This window comes from Nicotiana tomentosiformis, chromosome 6, assembly GCF_000390325.3.
Source record: "Nicotiana tomentosiformis chromosome 6, ASM39032v3, whole genome shotgun sequence".
In the NCBI taxonomy this organism is placed as follows: domain Eukaryota; kingdom Viridiplantae; phylum Streptophyta; class Magnoliopsida; order Solanales; family Solanaceae; genus Nicotiana; species Nicotiana tomentosiformis.
In genome coordinates this window covers 82,174,218-82,196,358 of record NC_090817.1, presented here as the reverse complement: position 1 = coordinate 82,196,358, position 22,141 = coordinate 82,174,218, and the positions used below count along the sequence as shown (strand labels likewise).

Genomic DNA, 22,141 nt, shown 5'->3' with positions numbered 1-22,141 from the left:
ATTGTAGTGCAATGAACTAGAAGTACTTGACTGGATTGACTAGTTTTATGTCCTCTTTTAAAATCTGCTTTTCTAGAAGAACGAATGTCCTTTTTTGTCTTGTAAAGAACGAATATTTGATTGATTCATGAACTTGGTTAATACGTGTATGAGTAGTCCTGAAGATTTTTCAATTCAAAAATATCGTTTGGTTAGATCTTAGATGGTATTAAAAATTTGGTATTGATTGAATGATTATTTAAAACATTACTATTTGGTTTAGCCGATAAGCCGCCCGATAACCGTTAATCCGATATCAATCTGTATGTTGTCTTATTGGATGGCTAGTTGTGATGATCCAAAAGGTCATCTTATGTTTTAGAACTCGAATCTGCGTTCTTAAGCCTTAAAAATCTCATTTTTACCTTTCTTGATTTGCGTGCGCAATCCTGACAGTTTTTCGGAAAGCTTTTATGTTGAAAATTGATGAAAATAAGAATTTATACCTTAAAAGTTAATTTTAGTTGATTTCGATCAATATTTTTGGTAAACGGGCCCGAATTCGTATTTTGACGGTCCCGGTGGGTCCGTATTCTATCTTGTTGTACTTGTTATTCTATCTCGTTGTTGTTATTTATGCATTGCATTATGGTAAGGGAGAGTGTTAATGCACGAAGGCTTATGCAGTACCATATTGTGAGTGTTAATGCACGAAGGGTGATGCCGTGCCATATTGTGAGTGTTAATGTACGAAAGGTGATGTCGTGCCATATTGTGAGTGTTAATGCACGAAGGGTGATGCCGTGCCATATTGTGAGTGTTAATGCACGAAAAGTGATGTCGTGCCATGATATGAGAGTTAATACACGAAGCGTGATGTCGTGTCGTTTCTATTAATTTTATGGTGAGATTGAGAGTAAAAGCATGAAGGGTGATGCCGTAAATTTTTCCTTACTGTATTCACTATTCCTATTGATTCATGGTATATTGACTGCTCCGGTGATCATTCTGTTGTAGTTCTTTATCTTGTATTCCCCTCAGTATGTTCCCCTCCCGACATTTCCTGTTTAGTTCTTCATTTTTATTATTGGTATATACACTGTTAAATTGTACAGGTTGATTTGTAGGTGCCTTGCCTTAGCCTCGTCACTACTTCGCCGAGGTTAGGCTCGACACTTACCAGTATATGGAGTTGGTTGTACTGATACTGCACTCTACACTTTCTGTACAGATTTTGATACCGGCTCAGTTTGATCGAGATTTTGCTATTGGTCCACTGTCCGGAGACTCAAGGTAAATCTGTCGGCGTTCACAGACCTTGAAGTTCCCGTCTATCTTTTGTGTTGTACTGTTTCTTTCATTCAGACAGTTGTATTTCTTTCAAACTATTACTTGTAGTAAATTCTAGAATGCTCGTGAATTGTGACTCCAGATCCGGGTGATAGTAATTAATACAGTTTTATGATATTCCGTACTTATTATATTTCATCTTAGTTGATTATTGTTAATTACTGAATGGGAATAAGAAAATGGGTTTAATGATTCTCTAACGTTGGTTTGCCTAGCAAGTGAAATATTAGGCGCCATCACGGTCCCGTCGGTGGGAAATTTCGGGTCTTGACACTAGCGGATTACTATATTTATAATCCGATAACCGTTAAACCGAACCGTTAAGTGTAATTATCCGCCCGATCCGCCCGATAAGCACCCCTAGTCTCTAGAGTTCCATATTCTACCATGCAGGGGCGGAGCTAGCCCATTGAGTACGGGTTCGGCCGAACCCAGTCGCTTTAGTCTATTTGTCTTAAAAAGTTTATTGAAATTATTAATTTAGAACCCAGTCACTTGAAAGGATTAGAACCCTGAACCCATAAGTTTCAAATCTCGGTTCCCCTCTACTATTATATTTTGTGCGTAGAGTCCGGAACCAAAATGACATCAAAATATTGGCAAAGAACCATACTACTGTGCAAGAAAAAACAAGAACTAAACTACATATACGGCTATAACGTATGGCAACTAATGCGCTATATGACTCAAAATTTACAAAGCAAGTTAAACGTCCGTGAAGGCCAAATTACTAACCGACGACTTTCCATTTTCATGTCTACATTTGATTCATTGGTTATGCTTGGTACATTTGCTATATCAATTGTATTTTTTACAATCAACTCAGTATCACACAAAAGCTAAATTAAATAGACACGTCGTCATAGAGAAAACAATAAAAAATAAGTTATTCGACTCTACCAAATTGTTTATCCAAAAAAGAATTTTACAATTAGGTTTATAAGGTTTTTTTAAAAGGAATGCGCTAAAAGTTAGATCAACACTAATTTACAATAATAGAAAGAGATCAAGTTTAATTTACAAAAATGAGCTTTCTATTGTTCAGAATGGCATTTAGCACTGTTACTGTTTGACCAAAAAATATAAACCTTTGATTAAACTAATTAATTTTATATAAAAAGGGATTAAACCTAGTTAATAATAATGTCTCCAGATTTATAACTAGTCAACTCAAATAAAACCGGACAACGTTAGTGGAGGATTAAATGTTGTGTACATTTAATGTTTCAAGCTCATTAATAACAGAAGAATTTCAAGCAATAAATAATAATAAATGGCATTAACGTAAATAAGGAGAATGATTCACCCAATATTGAATGTAGTGGATGATTCCTCCTTCTAACAGTGATGAGTGATAGACAAACGCTATAATATTGGAACTATTCTCGGATCTAACGGAAAAGTGTTGAATAATATATAATCGAATCTTCTCAGAAAGGTAGTGTTTGTATCTTTTCTAGAGAGAAAGTCTTTTCTCAAAAAGTATTCTTATCAGAGAATGTTACATACTCTTTTTCCCTATCTCTTTTTCTATTTATATGGGACATACTCTAGTCAAACCTAAAAGTACAGATACCTCTTGAATATCCTATTACAAAAACTAGTCGTTAGCACTGCCCTTGATACTCGACCTCGGCCGTTATTGACTGCTCGGCTACGAGCCCCGTTATCTACTAGTCGACCTCGACCATATCGCTTTCCACGATATCGTTCCATGCTAAATCCCACATAGGTAGATTTTGACCTATACAATTACCTTAGAGAAAAAACATCTAGAATTTTAAGGATGGGAAGAGATTCACGCTTAAGAAGTTTTGAGAGCACATATGCCTAAATATAAGCGTTCATTATTCAAATGGTCACTAAATTGTTCGAAATTACACAGTAAAGTTATATTTCTTTTGATTGTAATATGAATATCACTTAACTATGCCTATGCACTCAGAAGATTACTCAAGCATATTCTCAAACTTTTTAGTGGTCGAATATCTATTTTACCCTCTTAAAAACTTGAAATTTATTTTTTTTACTTATTTAATATTATGATATTTTTTCTCTTTTTAATCTATATTATGGAATTACTTATAGGAAAAATAAATCATATATTTATAAAATAAAAAACTAACAATTTTTCAAGACTATATAGTTATTTTTTGTATTACATTAATGGAATATAATATTTTAAAATCTTTTTTCTCTTTCTTTTTCAATTGTGTAAATAAATTTTTGGGTTTTTATTGGTACAAGCAAATTATCCTAATTAATTTTGTGCTTAATCATTTTATTTTTTCAACATTATATGCTTGAAGTTTTTCATTTTTTACTTTATAATAAAATTTATTTGTTTTTAGGTAAGTCCATAATTAGATTAAAAAGAAAAAAAATTATCATAGTTAAAGAATTAAAAACAATAAATGCTAATAATTTGGAAGTTAAATAGGTATTTAGCCATCAAAAAGTTTGAAAAATCTAGTTGGGTGACGTTTTGAGTGTTATATACATAGTTAAATAATTTTTGTGTTACAAACAAAAGAAACATGATTTTTACTGGATAATTTTGGATAGTTGAATGACCAGTTTAATAACGTTCTCCCCAATCACAACTAAACTCTCTTTCAAAAAGAAAGAAATTTATTAGCCTACCGTTGCTTACTGATCCAAGCATAAAAGTTGTTGATTATTTGTATTAACTATTTCATATGCGTAGTTTCATGTGTTACCAAAATTAATTTATTTTTTCAGTCGTTAATTTGTTAGTATTAGGATTTTTGAACTTTTAACAAGGAAATGAGTGAACATAACTCTTTACAAATTGAATAGAAGAACATGATTTCAAACATAAGTTCTTAATTCTTAAAAATTAGAGTTATCTATTTAAAAACTGCATAAAATAAATATGAATTGTGATAATTCCAAAACAAATTGAAAACAGGGAAATAAATATTGATTAACTAATTATGTATATAAAGCATGAGCACCTAACCAAAATGTGGTTCTTTTGGACTCAAACGACTGAAATGTGTGGAAAAAATAGATGATAACCGAAATATGTATAACGCCCTTTTAAAGGGCGTTATACCTTAACGGTCGTTTGCCCATTAAGGGATAGCGCCCTTTAAAAAGGCGCTATACGTGACAGAATACAGATATCTTCCGGTTACTTTAAGGTTCACCGAACGTTTGCTCACACTCATTTCTTTACATAACAACGATACCAATTTATCGTACTCCATTGTAAGTGGCAACTTAACATGACACTGTGGAGATAAACTATAGGATACTGAGTTATTCACCACCGCGACCTCACCCCCTCAATATAATAAAACCCTTACTTTTCTCTCTTCAGACATTATGACAAAATGCAAAACAACTTAACGAAGAAATAATTCAGAAGACTTGAGAATATTTATGAATGAATTTTTAGAAAATTCTTAACCTCCTTAAATAGGGAAAAAAATCAGTCCAGGGGTACAATTGTTTTAGGTATAGCGCCTTAAATAAGGGCGCTATACCCAATTAAATTATTGTTATATCAGTTAAGCCCAAAAGAATTATTGGTGGGCCCACAAAATATGTATAGCGCGGTAATAAAAGCCGCTATACCTCCCGTCTTTTCAAATTCACGTATAACGCCCTTTTAAAGGGTGATATACCTTAACGAGCAAACGGCCGCTAAGGTATAACGCCCTTTAAAAGAGCGTTATACATATTTTGGTTACCATCTGTTTTTTCCACACATTTCGATCGTTTGAGTCCAAAAGAACCATATTTTGGTTCCGGGCTCTATAAAGTATAACTGAGTCCGGAACCAAAATATGGTTCTTTTGGATTCAAAGAACCAAAATGTGTGAAAAAAATATAGTGACCTTTTTATATATAACGCCCCTTTAAAGGGTGCTATACCTTAATGGCCGTTTGCCCGTTAAGGTATAGCACCCTTTAAAAAGGCGCTATATTTGAATTTACATGGCATATGAAAAGCAGATAAATAGCATTTAATGTATTAAAAGAGGAATAGAGTGCTGGGTGGTGCAATGGTTAAATGCAAGGTAAGAAATTGGTTTTGGCCTTGAGGTTGAGTGTTCGATTCCTTCCACCAACATTATTTTGTTTTCCTGTTTCTTTTTCATTTTTTTTTTTTGTTTTCATTATTATTTGGTTTAAGTATTTAGATATAAATACTTTAATATTTATAATAACTTTTCAATGTAATTAAAATAATTTAATATTTATTAGAAAATTATGATTTTTGAATTCATTTAAAGTAAAAAAAAAAAAGAGAGAAGCCTTTTATTATGTCGTTAAAAAATCTACCAACATTTTTAATAGTTATTATTTTGTATTATACGTAAAACAAAATTATTTTTTTCTCCTTTTATTTTCAAATTAGATTATGAGTTTTATTTTATAGTTAAAGTTTTCATAAGAGAATTGTAACGATCCGACCGGTCATTTTGAATATTATAACCCCTGTTCGTCTATTTATTGCTCAATTTATGCCTTACAATTGATTTATGACATATCGAGTTAGTTGGTTCGGGTCCGGAAGGAATTCAGAATGAAATGAGATACTTAGTCTCATAATTGAAAAAAAATATTTAAGTTAAAAAAGTGGACCGGATATGAACCTATGTGTAAATGACCTCGAATTTGAATTTTGATTATTTCAATAGCTCCGTATGGTAATTTTGGACTTAGGAGCGTGTCCGAAAAAATTTTTGGAGGTCCGTAGAGGAATTAGGCTTGAAATGCCGAAGGTTGAATTTTTGAAAAATTTGACCGGGGGTTGACTTTTTGATATCGGGGTCGAAATACAATTCTGAAAATTTTAATAGGTCTGTTATATCATTTATGACTGGTGTGCAAAATTTGAGGTCAATCAGACGTGATTTGATAGGTTTCGGCGTTGTTTGTAGAAATGGAAAGTTTCAAAGTTCAATAGGCTTGAATTGGGGCGTAATTCATGGTTTTAGCGGTTTTTGAGGTGATTTGAGGATTCGACTAAGTTTGTATGATGTTTTAGGACTTGTTGGTATATTTGGTTGAGGTCCCGAGGGCCTCGGGTGAGTTTCGGATGGTTAACGGATCAAAAATTAAACTATAACAGTTGCTGCAATTTCCTTCTGTTGGAAATTTCTTTTGCCAGAATCGAGCCCAAAAAAATTGATCCCAGAATCGAGCCCAAATAAATCGAGCCCAGAATCAAGGACGATTGAGTCCAGGGTCGAGGGACACGATCGAAGGCAGGGTCGAGGATCAGGCTCGAAGCCACGATCGAGCCCAAGGTCGAGGGCCACGATCGAAGGCAGGGTTGAGGATCATGTTCGAAGCCACGATCGAGCCCAGGGTCGAGGGCCACGATCGAAGGTAGGGTCGAGATCCATGATTGAGGGCCAGTATTGAGGCCCAAGACCGAGGCCCGGGATCGAGACCCAGGATCGAGGACCTCGATCGAAGGCCAAGATCGAGGCAGTCTGGGCAGATTATAAAAATAGGGACTTCGTCCCATTCGCCATTTTTGACAAATTGGAGCTTGAGGAGAGGCGATTTTTAATATATTTTCAAGAAAACTTGAGGTAAGTCCCTTGTGATCATTTCTACTCCATAATATTGAATTATCATCGAATAATCCGACTAGATTACATGATTTTGAGGTGCAAATCGGAGATTGGAACTTAGAAATTTGGAAATAAGATTTGTAGATTTGAGGGTCGAGTTGCGGATCTAGATAGTTATATTATGGCACGTGAGTTGTCCGTGCATCACGTGAGTTGTAAGTGTAGATTATAGCGCTTGGCCTGTAGGAGCCCCTCCGGAGTCTGTACACCCCCAGTGAGCGCGGGTACCTATTGAGAGTGAGTGATGAGCGTTGGGAGCCCAGGGAGTGATGAAGGCTGGGAGCCCAATGAGTGATTGTTTTCCTAAGAGGTTGTACTTGATTTTCATTTGTTGTTGCACTTAGTTGCTATCTGTCATTGTTGTGAAATCTCTGAAAAATTATTGATATACGGATTACTGGAACAGGAACTGTATAAAAATTGATTTGACATTAAACTGCCAGATTTGATAGCATGTCTATTCTTTGCTGTAATTACTCGAAATGAACCATAACTGTGTAGCTCGTTACTATCTTCAGTTCCTTATTTATTATTGTTACTTGCTGAGTTGGTTATACTCATACTACACCCTGCACTTCGTGTGTAGATCCAAGTATTTCCGGATATAGCGGGTGTTGATCCTTTCGCGCGGTTGATTTTTAGGAGATTTTGAGGTAGCTGTCGTGTTCCACAGACCTTGTCTCTCCTTCTCTATCTCTTTGTTTACCGTATTTGGTCTCAGACTATTATAGACTATATTTTCCAGACTTGTATTCATATTAGATGCTCATGTACTCAGTGACACCAGGTTTTGAGGAGTGTTTGTATTGTATTTAAATATTATATTTTTAACCTTAAAGAGAGGTTTTGGTTTATTGAGATTTTCGGCTTGCCTAGTATCGAGATAGGCGCCATCACGACAGGTTGGAATTTTGGGTCGTGACAAGAATAATATATATAGTTTAATCTATTTGTAGACAATAATTTACGTCGAAAAAAATAATCGAGACTGAAAAATATTGCAACAATCGTAGTATTTGATTTTAAATATTTGAGTGTACAATCTCTATGAATCCTCTGATTCTACTTTTCAACAGTAAATAAAAGAGCCTCCAAGCTTAATCTTGAATTTTAATTTATTTTAATCCAAGTGCTTGAAGCTTGATCTTGATCTTGACTTATTTTTAATCCAAGGGCTTGCAGCTTGTTCTTGAATCTTCATCTTGATCTTTTAATCCTTAGAACACTTGAATGCTTGTAGCTTTTAGAGAAATCCACAGCGTTTGATCCACGAGCTCACTCTTGCTTCTTGTTATAACTTCTGGTGTCTTTCTGGGTTATGAAGACTCCTATTTATAGTTGTGGGAGGGAAGAGTTGTGATGAGAACAAATTTTTTCTGACCAATCAGATTAAAGAGTGACAAGGCCGCATTTGATTGGCCAGAAGATTAAAGATTAAAGACTTTTAAAAGCACGCGATGAAGACTTTTAAAAATTCATGGCGAAGACCCTTAAAAGCTCGTGTAAAGATCCTTAAAAGCTTGTGGTAGAAATTCATAAAAGTCGGCAGTGAGGACCCTTTAAAGTTCGCCATGAGCACCTTTAGAATCGTCCCAGGCAATACTTTGAAACTAATTTTATATTGCACCACGCTGTCAATTGCAGATTTGCGCAGTCTCGTCAAAAAAATTGTATCTTGGTGTAGAAACGTCGAAATTATGAACCGTTTGATTTCTTGAAAATCAGACTTCAAAATCTAAAATATATCCAAAATGTAGGATTTAATACCTTAAAGATAGTTTCAGATAATATTTCAAAATCAACGTAAAATTTTGACACTCTGACGATTTCAAACTTGCGCGACTTCACCAAAACTTTTATCTTGATGTAGGAATGTCGAAATCATGAACCGTTTGATTTCTTGAAAATAAGACTTTAAAATCTAAAACATGTTCTAAATGTAAGCTTTAATTGAGATAGTATTTCAAAATCAACATCAGATTTTGATATACTGACAGTTCGAAATTGGCGCGACTTCGCCAAAACTTTTATGTTTTGGTATGGAAGCCTCGGGATTACAAGACGTTTTTCTTGACATCGATCAAAATTTAAGAGCTCCTCTCTCACCAAATATCTTGGGTTCAAGTTTCACTGAATTTGAAACATTGTGCCAAGCAATCTTTCTTCTTATACTTGTGTTCCATCTTTACGCCTCTCTTCTCTTCCCTATTTATTTAGGGCAGTGAGCAGATATGAAGACCAACAAACTCGAAGGTTATGCGAACATGAAGATATAGCGAAACCCCAGATTTTAATACAAATATTTTGTAGCCTCCTAAAAGACTATAATCATTTCATTGAAGACACCAATTTACCATAGCAGCTTGCCCTCTTAAAATCAAATGGGATCCAAATTTTAACAAAAGAATGGTATCTCAGCTCGATTTTCAAGTGCTAATTGAGTGGATTACATTCCATCGTACTTCATTCGAACAACGATTGGGGTATTATGTATATTTTGAACTTATGCGACTGAACTCAGAATGAAACTCTAAGCTGCCTACATACCTCGGTGAAGAGGATCAAGTCATACCGTAGCTCGGAATGGGTGATTTTTTTTTTATGTCCTAACTTTTGCCTAGGCCGCCTCTTTCGCGGTTTTCAACCTACCAGACTCTTTTTTTTGTTATATGTCCTAACGTTTTCCTAGGCTGCCTCTTTCGAGGTTTTCAACCTAGCGGACTCTTTTATTTATTTATTTATTTATTTATTATGGTGGGCCATACACAGTTTAGACTCATACGGGCCAGGAGTATAGGAACATGCAGTTTAGACTCATGCGTCAAGGAGCGTTGCGTCTTCAAGGATAATACTTCTTCAAAAACATGCCATTGATAGGGCCGATTCTCATGCCATCTGCATCAACTAGCTTGTAAGCCCCAGTTGAATAAGCTTCTTGTATGACATATGGCCCATCCCATTTTGAAGTGATCTTCCTTATAGGTTTATGGGAAGTAATTATGGGTCTTCGTACGGCAAGGACTTGATATCCTACTTGAAAGGATCTCGGGCAAACTCTTTTATTGAAGGTGCGAGACAATCGAGTTTGATAACATTCAAGGCTTTGTTGATCTTCCAACCTCTTCTCATCAAGAGCCTCCAACTCTGCTAATCAAAGTCGAGCATTTTCTTCATCAGTGATCTCTTCTTGAATAGCCAGTCGTAATGAAGGTATTTGATGCTCGAGTGGCAAGACGGCTTCGACTCTATAAACGAGTGAATAAGGAGTCGCTTATGTTGGCGTGCGGTAAGTCATCCTATATTCCCATAGAGCTTCTTCCATACGGTCATTCCAATCTCGTTTGGATTTGGAGATGACTTTCTTTAACAAGTTGCATAGAGTTTTGTTGAATGCCTCAGCTAGACCATTGGCGGCAGCATTGTACATCGAAGAGTTACGTTGCTTGAAGCCAAAGAGATCACAAACCTTGTTCATCAACCTATTATCTAATGGCTTTCCATTATCCGTTATTAAACGAGGAATGCCAAAGCGATAGATTATGTTTACTCGGATGAAACTTGCAACATTTTCCTTCTTTACCTCCTTAAGAGCAACAACTTCAGCCCATTTTGAGAAGTAGTCAGTTGCAGCCAAGATGTATAGGTGCCCACCAGAGGACTTTGGCAGTGGTCCAACAACATCCAATCCCCAAGCGTCAAACGGCCAGCATGCCACAGTCGGGTGCAACACTTCAGGAGGTTGATGAATAAAATTCGCATAGAATTGACAAGCCTTGCATCTTCGAGCGTAGTCTAAGCAATATTTTACCATCTTTGGACAATAATATCCCATCCTTTTTATATGGAAGTGGAGCTATGGTCCAGACTGGTGTGACTCACATACGCAAGAATGTGCCTCTTGCAAAGCTTGGAGTTCTTCTTCTTCCCCTAAGCATCGCAAGAGTACTCCCTTGAATGACCCTCTGTATAGAGTATCTTTGTAGTAAAGGAAGCGAGGTGCACGATGACGGATTTCAGTCCTTCTCCTCGGATTTTCTGGAAGTATCCCATAACATAAGTAGTCAATAATGGGTTGTCACCGTAGTCAATAATGGGTTGTCGCCATTCTTCTTTCTCAACTTAAGAAACAGCGACAAGATGCTTGAGTTCATTTTCTTCACCTTTAGCCTCATTTGGCAGCGGTACTACCTATTTTTGGTAGACAGTAACTTGTGCTTGATAAGGCAGGGTTAACGATAAAGCTAGGGCAGCTAAAGTATCAGCCTTCTTATTTTCTTTCCTTGGCACATACTGAATAGTCGCATCACCAAGCCACCCCATTAATATTTTGGTGTAATCATGATATGGGCGTAGTTCAGGCTTCTTGACCTCGTAACTACCTAGAAGCTGATTGACCACTAACTGAGAGTCACCAAAGACTTGCAATTGCAACCACTTCATTTCGACATCCATATCGAGCCCAAAGGCTTGATACTCAGCAATGTTGTTAGAGCAGAGTTGCATCAACATAAAAGTGTAGGGCAGATCTTCACCTTGAGAAATGACAAATACTACACTAGCACCATCTCCTCCGCGATGTGCAGCACCATCAAAGTACATCTTCCATGGAGGGTGAACTTCAATAACCATTGCGTCCTCATCGGGTAGTTCGTCAGTTAGCTCCCAATTATTAGGTATAGGGTGATCTGCCAAGAAGTCCGCTAACGTTTGTCCTTTATAGCCTTTGAAGGGATGTACACGATTTCAAATTGTTGAAACTGGAGGTACCACCTTGCTAGTCGGTCACTAAGGACAAGTTTTGACATCACGAACTTGATGGGATTTTCTCTAGAAACAAAACGAACGACATGAGCTTGAAAGTAGTGCTTTAACTTTTGGATTTAGAAGACTAGCGCCCGGTTTGCTTCTGCGTTTCAAGCTTCTATAGCAAAAGCTGAAAATCAGCCATTAAAATAGCTACTTAAGCTCCATAGCTCTCCTTCTCATAAACCTCTTCTTTCGTCCCTTTTCTCCACCACAATTCAGCTTCTTTTTGCTTTGAAATAGCAGCTGAAAATCTGCTCAATTTCAGCCTAAAACAGCCCTGAAGCACCGTTGACACACCAGCAAAACAACTCCAAAAAGTAGCTGAAAATGCCTCAAAACAGTCTCCCTACACTCGGTCAAATTCCCGACCCAAAATGCAACAAAGTAGCCCTGAAAACCGAGCTGAAAATCTGCCAAAACTTGCCTCAAAACTGTTGCAAAATAACCTTTCAAACCACCTGAAACCGACCCCGTCTTCACCGTAAACAACCATCCATTCCTGCGAAAACCAGTCAAGCAACCAAACTCCGTCGAAGATCCAGCAAAGCTTCTATGTCGAGGTTCCGGTTCGCAACTTCGGCGTTCTAGTCTGATGGTCGTTGCTCTGTTTGTTCTGATTGAGTTATAAATTTTTAGCTTTGTTCATCAATATAAAGGTCAATATCTAACCTTTCTTTTAATTAATATTGGTTATTATCCTTTCTGAGCTTGAATAAATGTTAGACATGTATGGATGTTGTTTAATCTTTGAGTTTTAGCTTTGTGTTTATATTACTGCTATCTCGAATCGGCATGTTAAATGGAAGCTTTGTTTGAAGGCTTTTTTTTATTAAATTGCAAGGACCGTAGTCAGTGTCCATTTCCTATCTCATTTTTATTGGTCAACGAGCGTGTATGGGTTGGTGTTACAGTCAAACTTCTCTATAACAATATCGTTTGTCCTAAAAGTTTTTAGCTTTTATAGTGAATGGCTGTTATACACCTATAACAGCATTTGGCTTTAGAATATATTTTGGCTGTTATAGATATAAGTTATCCAAAAAATAATTTTTTTTCTTTTTTAATATTAGATATAAAGGTAAAAAAATATTTAAATTCAAAATCTCAAAAGAAATGAATATTTCACGAATTAAATGCTAAAAAAATCTAATACATTATTAAAAATATTCATAACTAAATGTACAAACATTTAAACTCAAAGGCACACAATTAAATCTTTCAAGATTGATGGAAGAACTCCATAATTGTAGCTTGTTTCATAGATTCCAGTCTTTTACTAGCGGTATAATGCTTGAATCGGCGAAAATTTACATCCAAACTTTCAACAAAAGGATATCCAATTACTTTTCCTTGAAGGCAATCTAAGAGCTTAACAGTTGAATCTTCTATCTCACTCCAAGTAGCAGTAGGTTGAGGTTCTTCGTTAGCACTTTCATTTGCCTCCATAGTGTGTTCTTCTTCCACTCCAATAACTTGGTAATTTCTTCATCAGTGAAAGTCTCAATGATAGGAAGTGTTGCATCAAATTGCACATATGTGGCAGCATCCATCATCTCATTGATGTCATCAGATGGGATTTGTGTTATAAGTGATGATACATTCCCAACATCATCGACTAGTTCAATATTTTCACTATCAATATTGGGATTGTCATGTGTAGGTAGGATTCCAGTCTTTTTCCAACAATGGAGAATGGTAGAGGCCTTCACATCATTCCATGCTTCTACTAAAATGTTAATAGCTTGTCGCATATTGAACTTATTGTCACTAGATAATGGATGGCTCCCATTGCGCTTATATTCATCAATCAAATGCTTGATGAAGCGACTTTTATACTTAACTTTAAAATTTATAATTATACCAGCATCAACAGGTTGAAGATGTGATGTCGTATTAGGTAGGAAATAATGAACCTGAATAATTCAATGTTAGTACAATAGCACCACTAAAAAAATATGATCAAGACTACAACAAATACCTTAATATGGGTTAATTGACTTTCGTATTCCTCGATGTCATGATGAGTAGCATTGTCCATCAATAATAGAATCTTGCGATTTTCATCTTCAAATTTAGCATTTAGACTAAGCATGTATTTTTTAAAAATTTTACGACTCATCCATGCTTTCTTGTTATAAAAATAATTGATGTGTGGCAGAGAGGCCATGTCTATATTCTTATAACAACGAGGTTTAGTAACAGTTCCAATCACTAGGAGTTTTAGTTTCTCTATCCCTACAATGGAGTACAAGTGAAAAAGATAATTTAATAAAGAATTGAATATAGTTTTGAGTTTAAATTTAGAAAAAATTTAATGTAAATCAATCAACTAAGAATCAAGTTAAATATTTCAAAGAAATAAATTAACACCGTCAATACTAGTTTGAAACAATAACTTTAGTGTGTTCTTCAAATTTTATTACCTATGCACTAAGAGAAACTCACTCAAATATTTAAACATCCAAAGAATATCACGTGCAAATCTCTTCAAATAAAAATTATGATGTGCATATATTAAAAAATATGAATATATTACGTTTATATATTATTGGCATTTGTCCAATATAAAATATATCATGTGTAGATCTTCAAATAAAAAAGAATGATATGCATATCTTCAAAAAGTATAAATAAATCTTTTAAGTATCTTCCGGCATTTTTCTAATGAAAAATATATCATTTGAAGATCTTCAAAAAAACATAATAATAATAATGTGCATATTTTATGGAACGTACTCTTATCTTTAAGATATATATTTCTATTATAAGTTTTATATTAAAGTTATAAAATATTTGATTAAAATATTTAGAATTATTATTAATAATAATCTTAGAAAATCTACATGGCTATTATAGAGGGGGTAATTTTACAAAGAGCGTATTATCATAAAGATGGTTGTTGATGTTATAGGTAGAAAGCTGTTATAGAGAGATAAAATATAACATAAAAAATCGGTTCTGAAAAAAACTAGACTTTTATAGTGAATGACTGTTATATAGGGATGCTGTTATAAAGAGGTCTCACTGTATTAGGTTCTGTTTGCCAATGTTTGTTAAATTGTTTGAACTCAATCTTAGTTCTCTTTGTGATCGTCTCTTTGATATCTTGGATTAGCATGTTAAAATATCAATTTTAAAGTTGGGACAGTATACAAGGTCTTTATGAAAGGTATTTTAATTTAGTTTGAAGTAGATTATATTGCTCTTAAAATTTCACTTTGCCATTTCCTTCAATTACAACAAAAAAGAAAATCATTTGTTTCCTCTGGTGTGTAATATTTTGTTCAAGTTTTATGTTAGTTTCCCATTCCCTTGCTTAGTCGTAGCGTTGTAGATATTAAGCAGGCAGAGATTGTTGAGCCAAGGTTAATGAATGGTCAGCTGGGCCTAAATTTTGTAAATAGATAGAATAGTGAGAACGTTTTTTTTTTTTTGTAAATAATTTCTAGTGATCCACTTTATCATTTTTTTCCACAACTCTATATTCATAATTCTAGGCCTCACAATAATTTTAAATTTAGGAAAAAGAAACAAATCATGAATGCATTAGAATGCTTTAGGCGCGCTCTTAATTAATCAAATCATCGTGATTATATATACGTGCGCGTGACATAATTATGATTTTCAAAATTAAAATTAAGGTATGCGTTCGCGCAACTTTGGGTGAAACAATCTTATTAATAATACAGTGTTATTAGTTGTGTACACGTACACGTGACATGACTTTGACACACCAAACAAAACGATGCACACACACGTGATTCGTTTCAAAGATAATTCCATAACAAAGTAATTAAAAGCGGTAAAGTGGTTAAAATGTATAGCTTCCAAAATACGTAATAATCAAACAACTGAGCCGAGTGTAGATTGTAAAGCGACCGCGCTAAAATTACGGAATCCGGGAGTGCCTCACACCTTCTCTCGGATTAAAAAAATTCCTTACCCGGTCTTCTCTGTTTCGCGGACCGTAAAACAAAGTCAAATTTTTTCTTGATTTGGGATTCAAAATAAATGGTGACTCGGAACACCGTAAATAAATATTTCTGAGTGGCAACTCTTAAAATAAAATAAATTAATCCCATTTCAAATAATGTCACTTAAATTGAAAAAAACTTCTTTGGACCTTTCCCCGTAAAAAGGAGGTGTGACAGCTTTGGCGACTCTGTTGGGTATCAAGAAGCCAGAACTTCTGGTTCAGGGTTCAGAATTCGAGCTTGTAATGTGATCTATACTTGGCTTTATTGATCGGATGTTATTACTGTATTTGTGGGCCTAATGTGCTAATTGTCACTTATTTACCGCTTTGATATTATTTGAATTGTATTAAACTATCTTCTTACACCTCCCTTCTGTGTCTTTTGAATTTATGGTGCACACGTGTGTGTGACCCCCTTTTTTGTTAGAGTTCGTACCAATTAGAACGGGCTTGGTTCAGTAACTAGGCCGGGTAGACTTTCGTGCTTCCGGTACGTTGCTCCCACCTCGGCTCGAATTGTTCGCTCGGGTAAGCCATATCTAAAATACACCTCCAGAATTTTAAACCTAGAATAACATAGCCTCATGCCGGATCCCTAGTAGGATTGTTTGTTTGCATGGCGTACATTTAACTTTGGAGACTCTACACAGGGGTTTGATTCGTCTAGGATAGGTGTACCCAAAATAATATGATCATCCCGATGCATCTTATGTGCTACCTGTGCATTATGTCTGATTTGGTTTGTGGATGTTGACCGATTTTTTTAAAACAAAAGTGAGGAAAAACTAGAAAGAAGAAAATAGGAGAGAGAAAATTTATCCAATTTTCAAAAAATTCCGGTATTTGAAAATCCAAAAAAAAAAAAAAAAATCTCAAAATTTTACCCCAAAAAGACTATTACAAAATAAGCCTGAATTCTTCCAAAACAATGTCATGATATTCCTGAAATATTTATCGAACTACGCAAATCTGATTCTCATCGGATGTGAGATACGTAGGTAACCTTCATCGGGACCGGCCCCCAATTTTAAAAAATCCAAAATATTTTCTTTTAATTTCTTTTGAAAATCCAAAAATATTTTTGTTCTTCTTCAAAAGTTTTTCTTTCGAAAATTAAAAAACAAATTCAAAATTCAAAAATATTTTTCTTTTTTTCTCTAGAAGTCTTTTCTTTCATAAATTTAAAATAAAAGTTCAAAATCCAAAAATATGCTCTTTCTTCTTTAGAAGTCTTTCTTTCGAATCCCAAAAAACAAATTAGAAATCCAAAAAATATTTTCCTTGTTAGGAGCTTTCATGGTCTGAATTGTATAAGAGTAAGAGTTAGTTTATTTACTTTATTCCTGATCTTCCTGAATTACGTAATGATCTGATTCATGTTTAACATGATACGTAGGCAACCTCCAACGGGCTCGATAAAAATTCTTTTAAAACCACAAAAGAGTAATAAAAAATGAAATGAGGAAAATGATTGACAAAAAAAAAGGGAAAAGAAAAGGGAGTGTTAAAGTCAAAATAAAATAAACCAATAAGCCGGGATGAAACATGAAGCCTTCCAAGCTCATTTTAGAAATGAAAATGGCATTAGGTGCATGCCATATAATATGTGATTAATATATGTAAAATGCCTAACTCTAAAACGTTTGTTGTTTGTCATGTGAAGATAAAGTTAAAATAATATGGTTGGTTTGTGATTTAAACTGATGACTCACGCTTACAACACGAGATCAAAAGGAAAGAGTAGTATGGAAAATAATAATGAGAATGAGTCAGATAATGATGATGTCCATGAAAAATTGGTCGAATAAAGTTCAGGATTGGTTGAAGAGGTAAGAGTGCTGAAGCAATAATTGACAGAGATGTACCAAGCCTGGTGTAATAATTCGGCCGGTCGTTTTGAGAGTATTAGCCTCGATCCCCTATTTACTGCTTTCCCCGTATCATTTTATGCTTATGTGACTTGCCAGGAGATTTTTATTTTGGTTTCAGAGTGATTTGGGACACTTAGTCCCTAAAACGGAAGCTTAAGTTCTAGGATTTTAATCGTAATTGGAACTGTGTGAAGATTGCTCCGAAATGGAGTTTCGTTGGTTCCGTTAGCTCCGTTGGGTGATTTTGGGCATAGGAGCGTGTCCGAATTGTGAATTGGAAGTCTATAGCTGAATTAAGCTTGAAATGGAGAAAGTTAAATTTTTGAGAAGTTTTACCAGAAGTTGACTTTTTAATATTGGGGTCAGATTCTAATTTCGGAAGTTGGAGTATGTCTGTAATATCGAATATGATTTGTATGCAAAATTTAAGGTCAATCGGACGTGAATTGATAGGTTTTGGCATCGGTTGTAGAAGTTTGAAGTTTCAAAGTTCATTAAGTTTGAATTGGAGTGTTATTCGTATTTTTGTTGTTGTTTGGGGTGATTTGAGGGCTCGACTAAGTTCGTATGATATTTTGGGATTTGTTGGTATGTTTGGTTGAGGTCCTGGGGACCTCGGGCGGATTCCGGGTGGTTAACAAACTAGATTTGGACTTGTTGGACTTGCAGAAAATCTAGTGTTTCAGTTGTTGGTTTCCTTCTTCGCGTTCGCGAGGGGAGTTCCGCATTCGCGAATGGGAGCTGGTGGTTGGTGAGGATTTGTGCTTCGCATTCACGAAGTGTGAGACGCGATTGCGAAGGCCTGGGAAGTGGTGCATCGCGAACGCGTGATGGGTATCGCGTTCGCGTAGAGGAAGTAGAGACGTGGGCTCATGTTAACGTTTTGGGGAGATTTTCTAATTTCTTGCTAAATCCTTGATTTCATTAATTAGATTAGTTTCTTATAGTTATATTTATGATATATAATTGCCTTTTGCTAGATTTGGGACATTCGGAGTCGGAAAGTCGTGGAAAAGGCGTTCTTGTTGATTGATTGAGCTTGACTCGAGGTAAGTGCCTTGCCTAACCTTGTGTGGGGGAAATCTTCTTAGGATTTGGTACTGTTGTGATACTTCTGTGATATGTGAGCACCATGTACGCGAGGTGACGAGTGCGTACACGGGCTAATTGTTGAAAAATTCGATTTTTACTGAGTAGTAGCCTGTTACATCTTAATTGAGTTATACCAGCATGTGTAGTTATCTTGTTTAGCCTAATATCACATGTCTACATGTCTTAATTATTTATTCGAAACCTGTTCATCATGTTAGTTGATTTCCTGCTTTTCCTTGTCTTGTATTTAGTCTTAAACTGTAGGATTTCTTGCTGTAATTGTTGTTGTCCATCGATTTCGAGCTTTGTGTTTACTTTTGGTACTACGAGGCGGTACCTCAAGAGATTCCCTTTCGCATATTTACTTCTGGGACTACGAGGCCGTACCTCGGGAGATCTCCCTGCATATTTAATTTTGGGACTACGAGGCGGTATCTCGGGAGTGCCCCTGTTGTTTATCCCTATGTGATGTGCTGTTATCTTTCTGTAGTTTCTCCTCGTTAAATTTCTACTCTCGTATTACATTGCTATATCTTCTTCCTTAAATTATTATATACTAGTAAGGCCCTGACCTGACCTCATCACTACTCTACCGAGGTTAGGCTTGGCACTTACTGGGTACCGTTGTGGTGTAATCATGCTACTCTTCTGCACATGTTTTGTGTGCAGAACCAGTTACCTCCTACAAGCTCAACTACTAGTTGAGAGTTTTGCTGCGACTTTCGGGGACGTCAAGGTATATCTTCTAGCATCCGCAGACCTCGGAGTCCCCCTCTATCCCTTAGGTTGTTCCTCCTTTATTTTTCCTAGTTACTGATGGATAGATACATTTTGAACAAATTCTTAGAGCTTGTGACTTGTGACTACCGGGTCTTTGGGAATTGTTTATACTTTAGTGTTGGTTTACTTGTAAATGCCGAGCGGTATTTTTCAGTTATATAGTTTTCTGTTGATGTATAGTGGTTGATTCTGCTTTTATTTTAATTATTCCAAAATTATTAAGCTTACCTAGTCGTAGAGACTAGGTGCCGTCACGACATCTTACGGAGGGAGATTTGGGTCGTGACAAGTTGGTATCAGTGCTCTAGGTTCATAGGTGTTATGAGTCACAAGCAGGTTTAGTAGAGTCTCATGGATCGGTACGGGGACGTCTGTGCTTATCTTCGGGAGGCTATGGAATTGTTAAGAAAATTTAACTTCCTTGATTCCTTGTTGTGAGAAATTGTTGACTTCGGAATTCAAAACTTCTGTCTTCTATTCTCTCACAGATGGTGAGGATGCGTACAGCCGGATCAGATGACCAGGCACCTGCGCCCCTTGCTGGATCCATGAGAGGCCGGGTCTGAGGTAGAGGCCAAGAACGTCCACGTAGTGCAGCCAGATGAGCCACCATCAGCCCAGTTGGAGCTGCTACAGAGGAGCCACCATCAGCCCAGTTGGAGCGCAGACACCCGAGACGCCTGTTACTGCACCAGCTCTTCAGGAGACCCTGGCATAGTTCTTGAGCATGTTCGATACTCTAGCTCAGGCAGGGTTGATTCCACTTGCTCTTGCCATATCCCAGGATGGGGGAGGAGCACAGACCCCCGCCGCCCGTACCCTAGAGCAGTGGGTTTAGGTCGACCAGGTTCCAAAGATCATACCGATGCAGCCGGTAGCTCCAGTTCAGCCCAAGGTTAGGGCAGCAGTTTCTGAGGCGGAGCAGCTCAGGCTTGAAAGGTACAAAAAGTACCACCCTCCTACTTTCAGTGGCTTGGCGTCAGAGGATGCCAGGGTTTTCTTGAGTAGAATCACCGTATCCTCAGTACTATGGGTGTAGCAGAGTCGAGTGAGGTTTCTTTCACTGCATTCCAGCTTAGAGGAGCAGCCTATCAGTGATGGCATGCTTATGAGTTGGGTAGTCCGGCTGTGGCAGATTCACTCATATGGACTCAGTTCTTGGATATGTTCTTAAGGGAGTATGTTCCCCAGAGTCTCAGAAATGCATGGCGCACAGAGTTTGAGCAGTTGCGCCAGGGTGCTATGACTGTGTTAGAGTATGCGGTTCGTTTCAGTGATTTGGCTAGGTTTGCACCAGCTGCTAAAGTTCGAGAGAGGGTTCGTCGGTTTATCGAGGGGCTCAACCCTAGTGTCAGGCTTAGCATGGCCCGGGAGTTGGAGATGGATATTGCATACCAGCAGGTTGTGAGGATTGCTAGGATATTGGAGGGTATGCTTGCTCGGGAGAGAGAGGAGAGGGAGGCCAAAAGGTCTCTAATGTCTGGCAGTTATTGTGGTGCTTATGCCCCAGCTGTAGTTCATCATGGTAGGGGCTATGCCAGTCACCCTGTTCATTCAGCACTTCCAGCCGCCAGTGGTATTCCGGCTACTCCTAGGCCCCATGAGCCTTATTATGCACTGCCAGTGTCTAGTGTACCTCCTGCACGAGGTGATTTTAGCGGTCAGTCCAGCAAACCTGGCCCGAGCAAGCCACAACAGCCACGCCCTCCGAGAGCTTGTTGTGAGTGTGGCAACATTTGCCATATGGTTAGGGATTGCCCCAGACTTAGGAAGGGTGCACCTCCACAGACTACTCAGGCACCGCATGCTCCACCGGGTCCCCAGGCTATGATTACAGCACCAGCTACCACTATACCTTCTTAGCTAGCTCGAGGTGGAGGTCAGGCAGGTAGAAGTTGCCCTAGAAGGGGAGGCCATGCCAGATACTATGCCCTTCCTGCTCGTACAGAGGTAGTTGCATCCGACTATGTCAGTACAGGTATTGTTTCGGTCTGTCATAGAGATGCGTCGGTCTTATTTGATCCAGGAACCACTTATTCCTATGTGTCATCTTATTTTGCTCCATTTTTGGGCGTATCCTGTGATTCTTTGAGTTCTCATGTTTATGTATCTACATCTGTGGGTTATTCCATTATTGTTGACCGTGTGTATCGGTTGTGTTTGATTGTTCTTAGTGGTTTTGAGACCAAAGTCGATTTGTTATTGCTCAGTATGGTAGACTTTGATATTATTTTGGGCATGGACTGGTTGTCTCCCCATTATGTTATTTTTGATTGTCACACCAAGACCGTGATGCTGGCTATGGCATGATTACCATGGTTAGAGTGGAGAGGTACCTTAGATTATACTCCCACCAGAGTTATTTCATTTCTTAAAGCTCAACGAATGGTTAAGAAGGGGTGTGACGCGTATCTAGCTTATGTGAGAGATGTCAGTATTGATACCCCTACGGTTGAGTCCATTCCAGTAGTGAGGTATTATCCTGATGTATTTCCAGCTGATCTTCCAGGTATGCCGCCCGATAGGGATATCGACTTTGGTATTGATTTATTGCCAGACACTCAGCCCATCTCTATTCCTCCATATCGTATGGCTCCTCCTGAGTTGAAGGATTTAAAGGAGCAGTTACATGAGTTGCTTGATAAGGGCTTCATTCGGCCTAGTGTGTC

At 37.1% G+C, this 22,141-nt stretch overlaps 1 protein-coding gene across 1 annotated transcript; it reads right to left on the bottom strand.

Moving 5' to 3' along the window:
* Window positions 1-11,135: 11,135 nt before the first annotated feature.
* LOC138894301 (uncharacterized) lies at window positions 11,136-11,576 on the bottom strand. The gene has a single exon (XM_070178990.1). It carries the CDS (start codon window positions 11,574-11,576, stop codon window positions 11,136-11,138), a length of 441 nt encoding a protein of 146 aa, XP_070035091.1.
* Window positions 11,577-22,141: the final 10,565 nt, after the last annotated feature.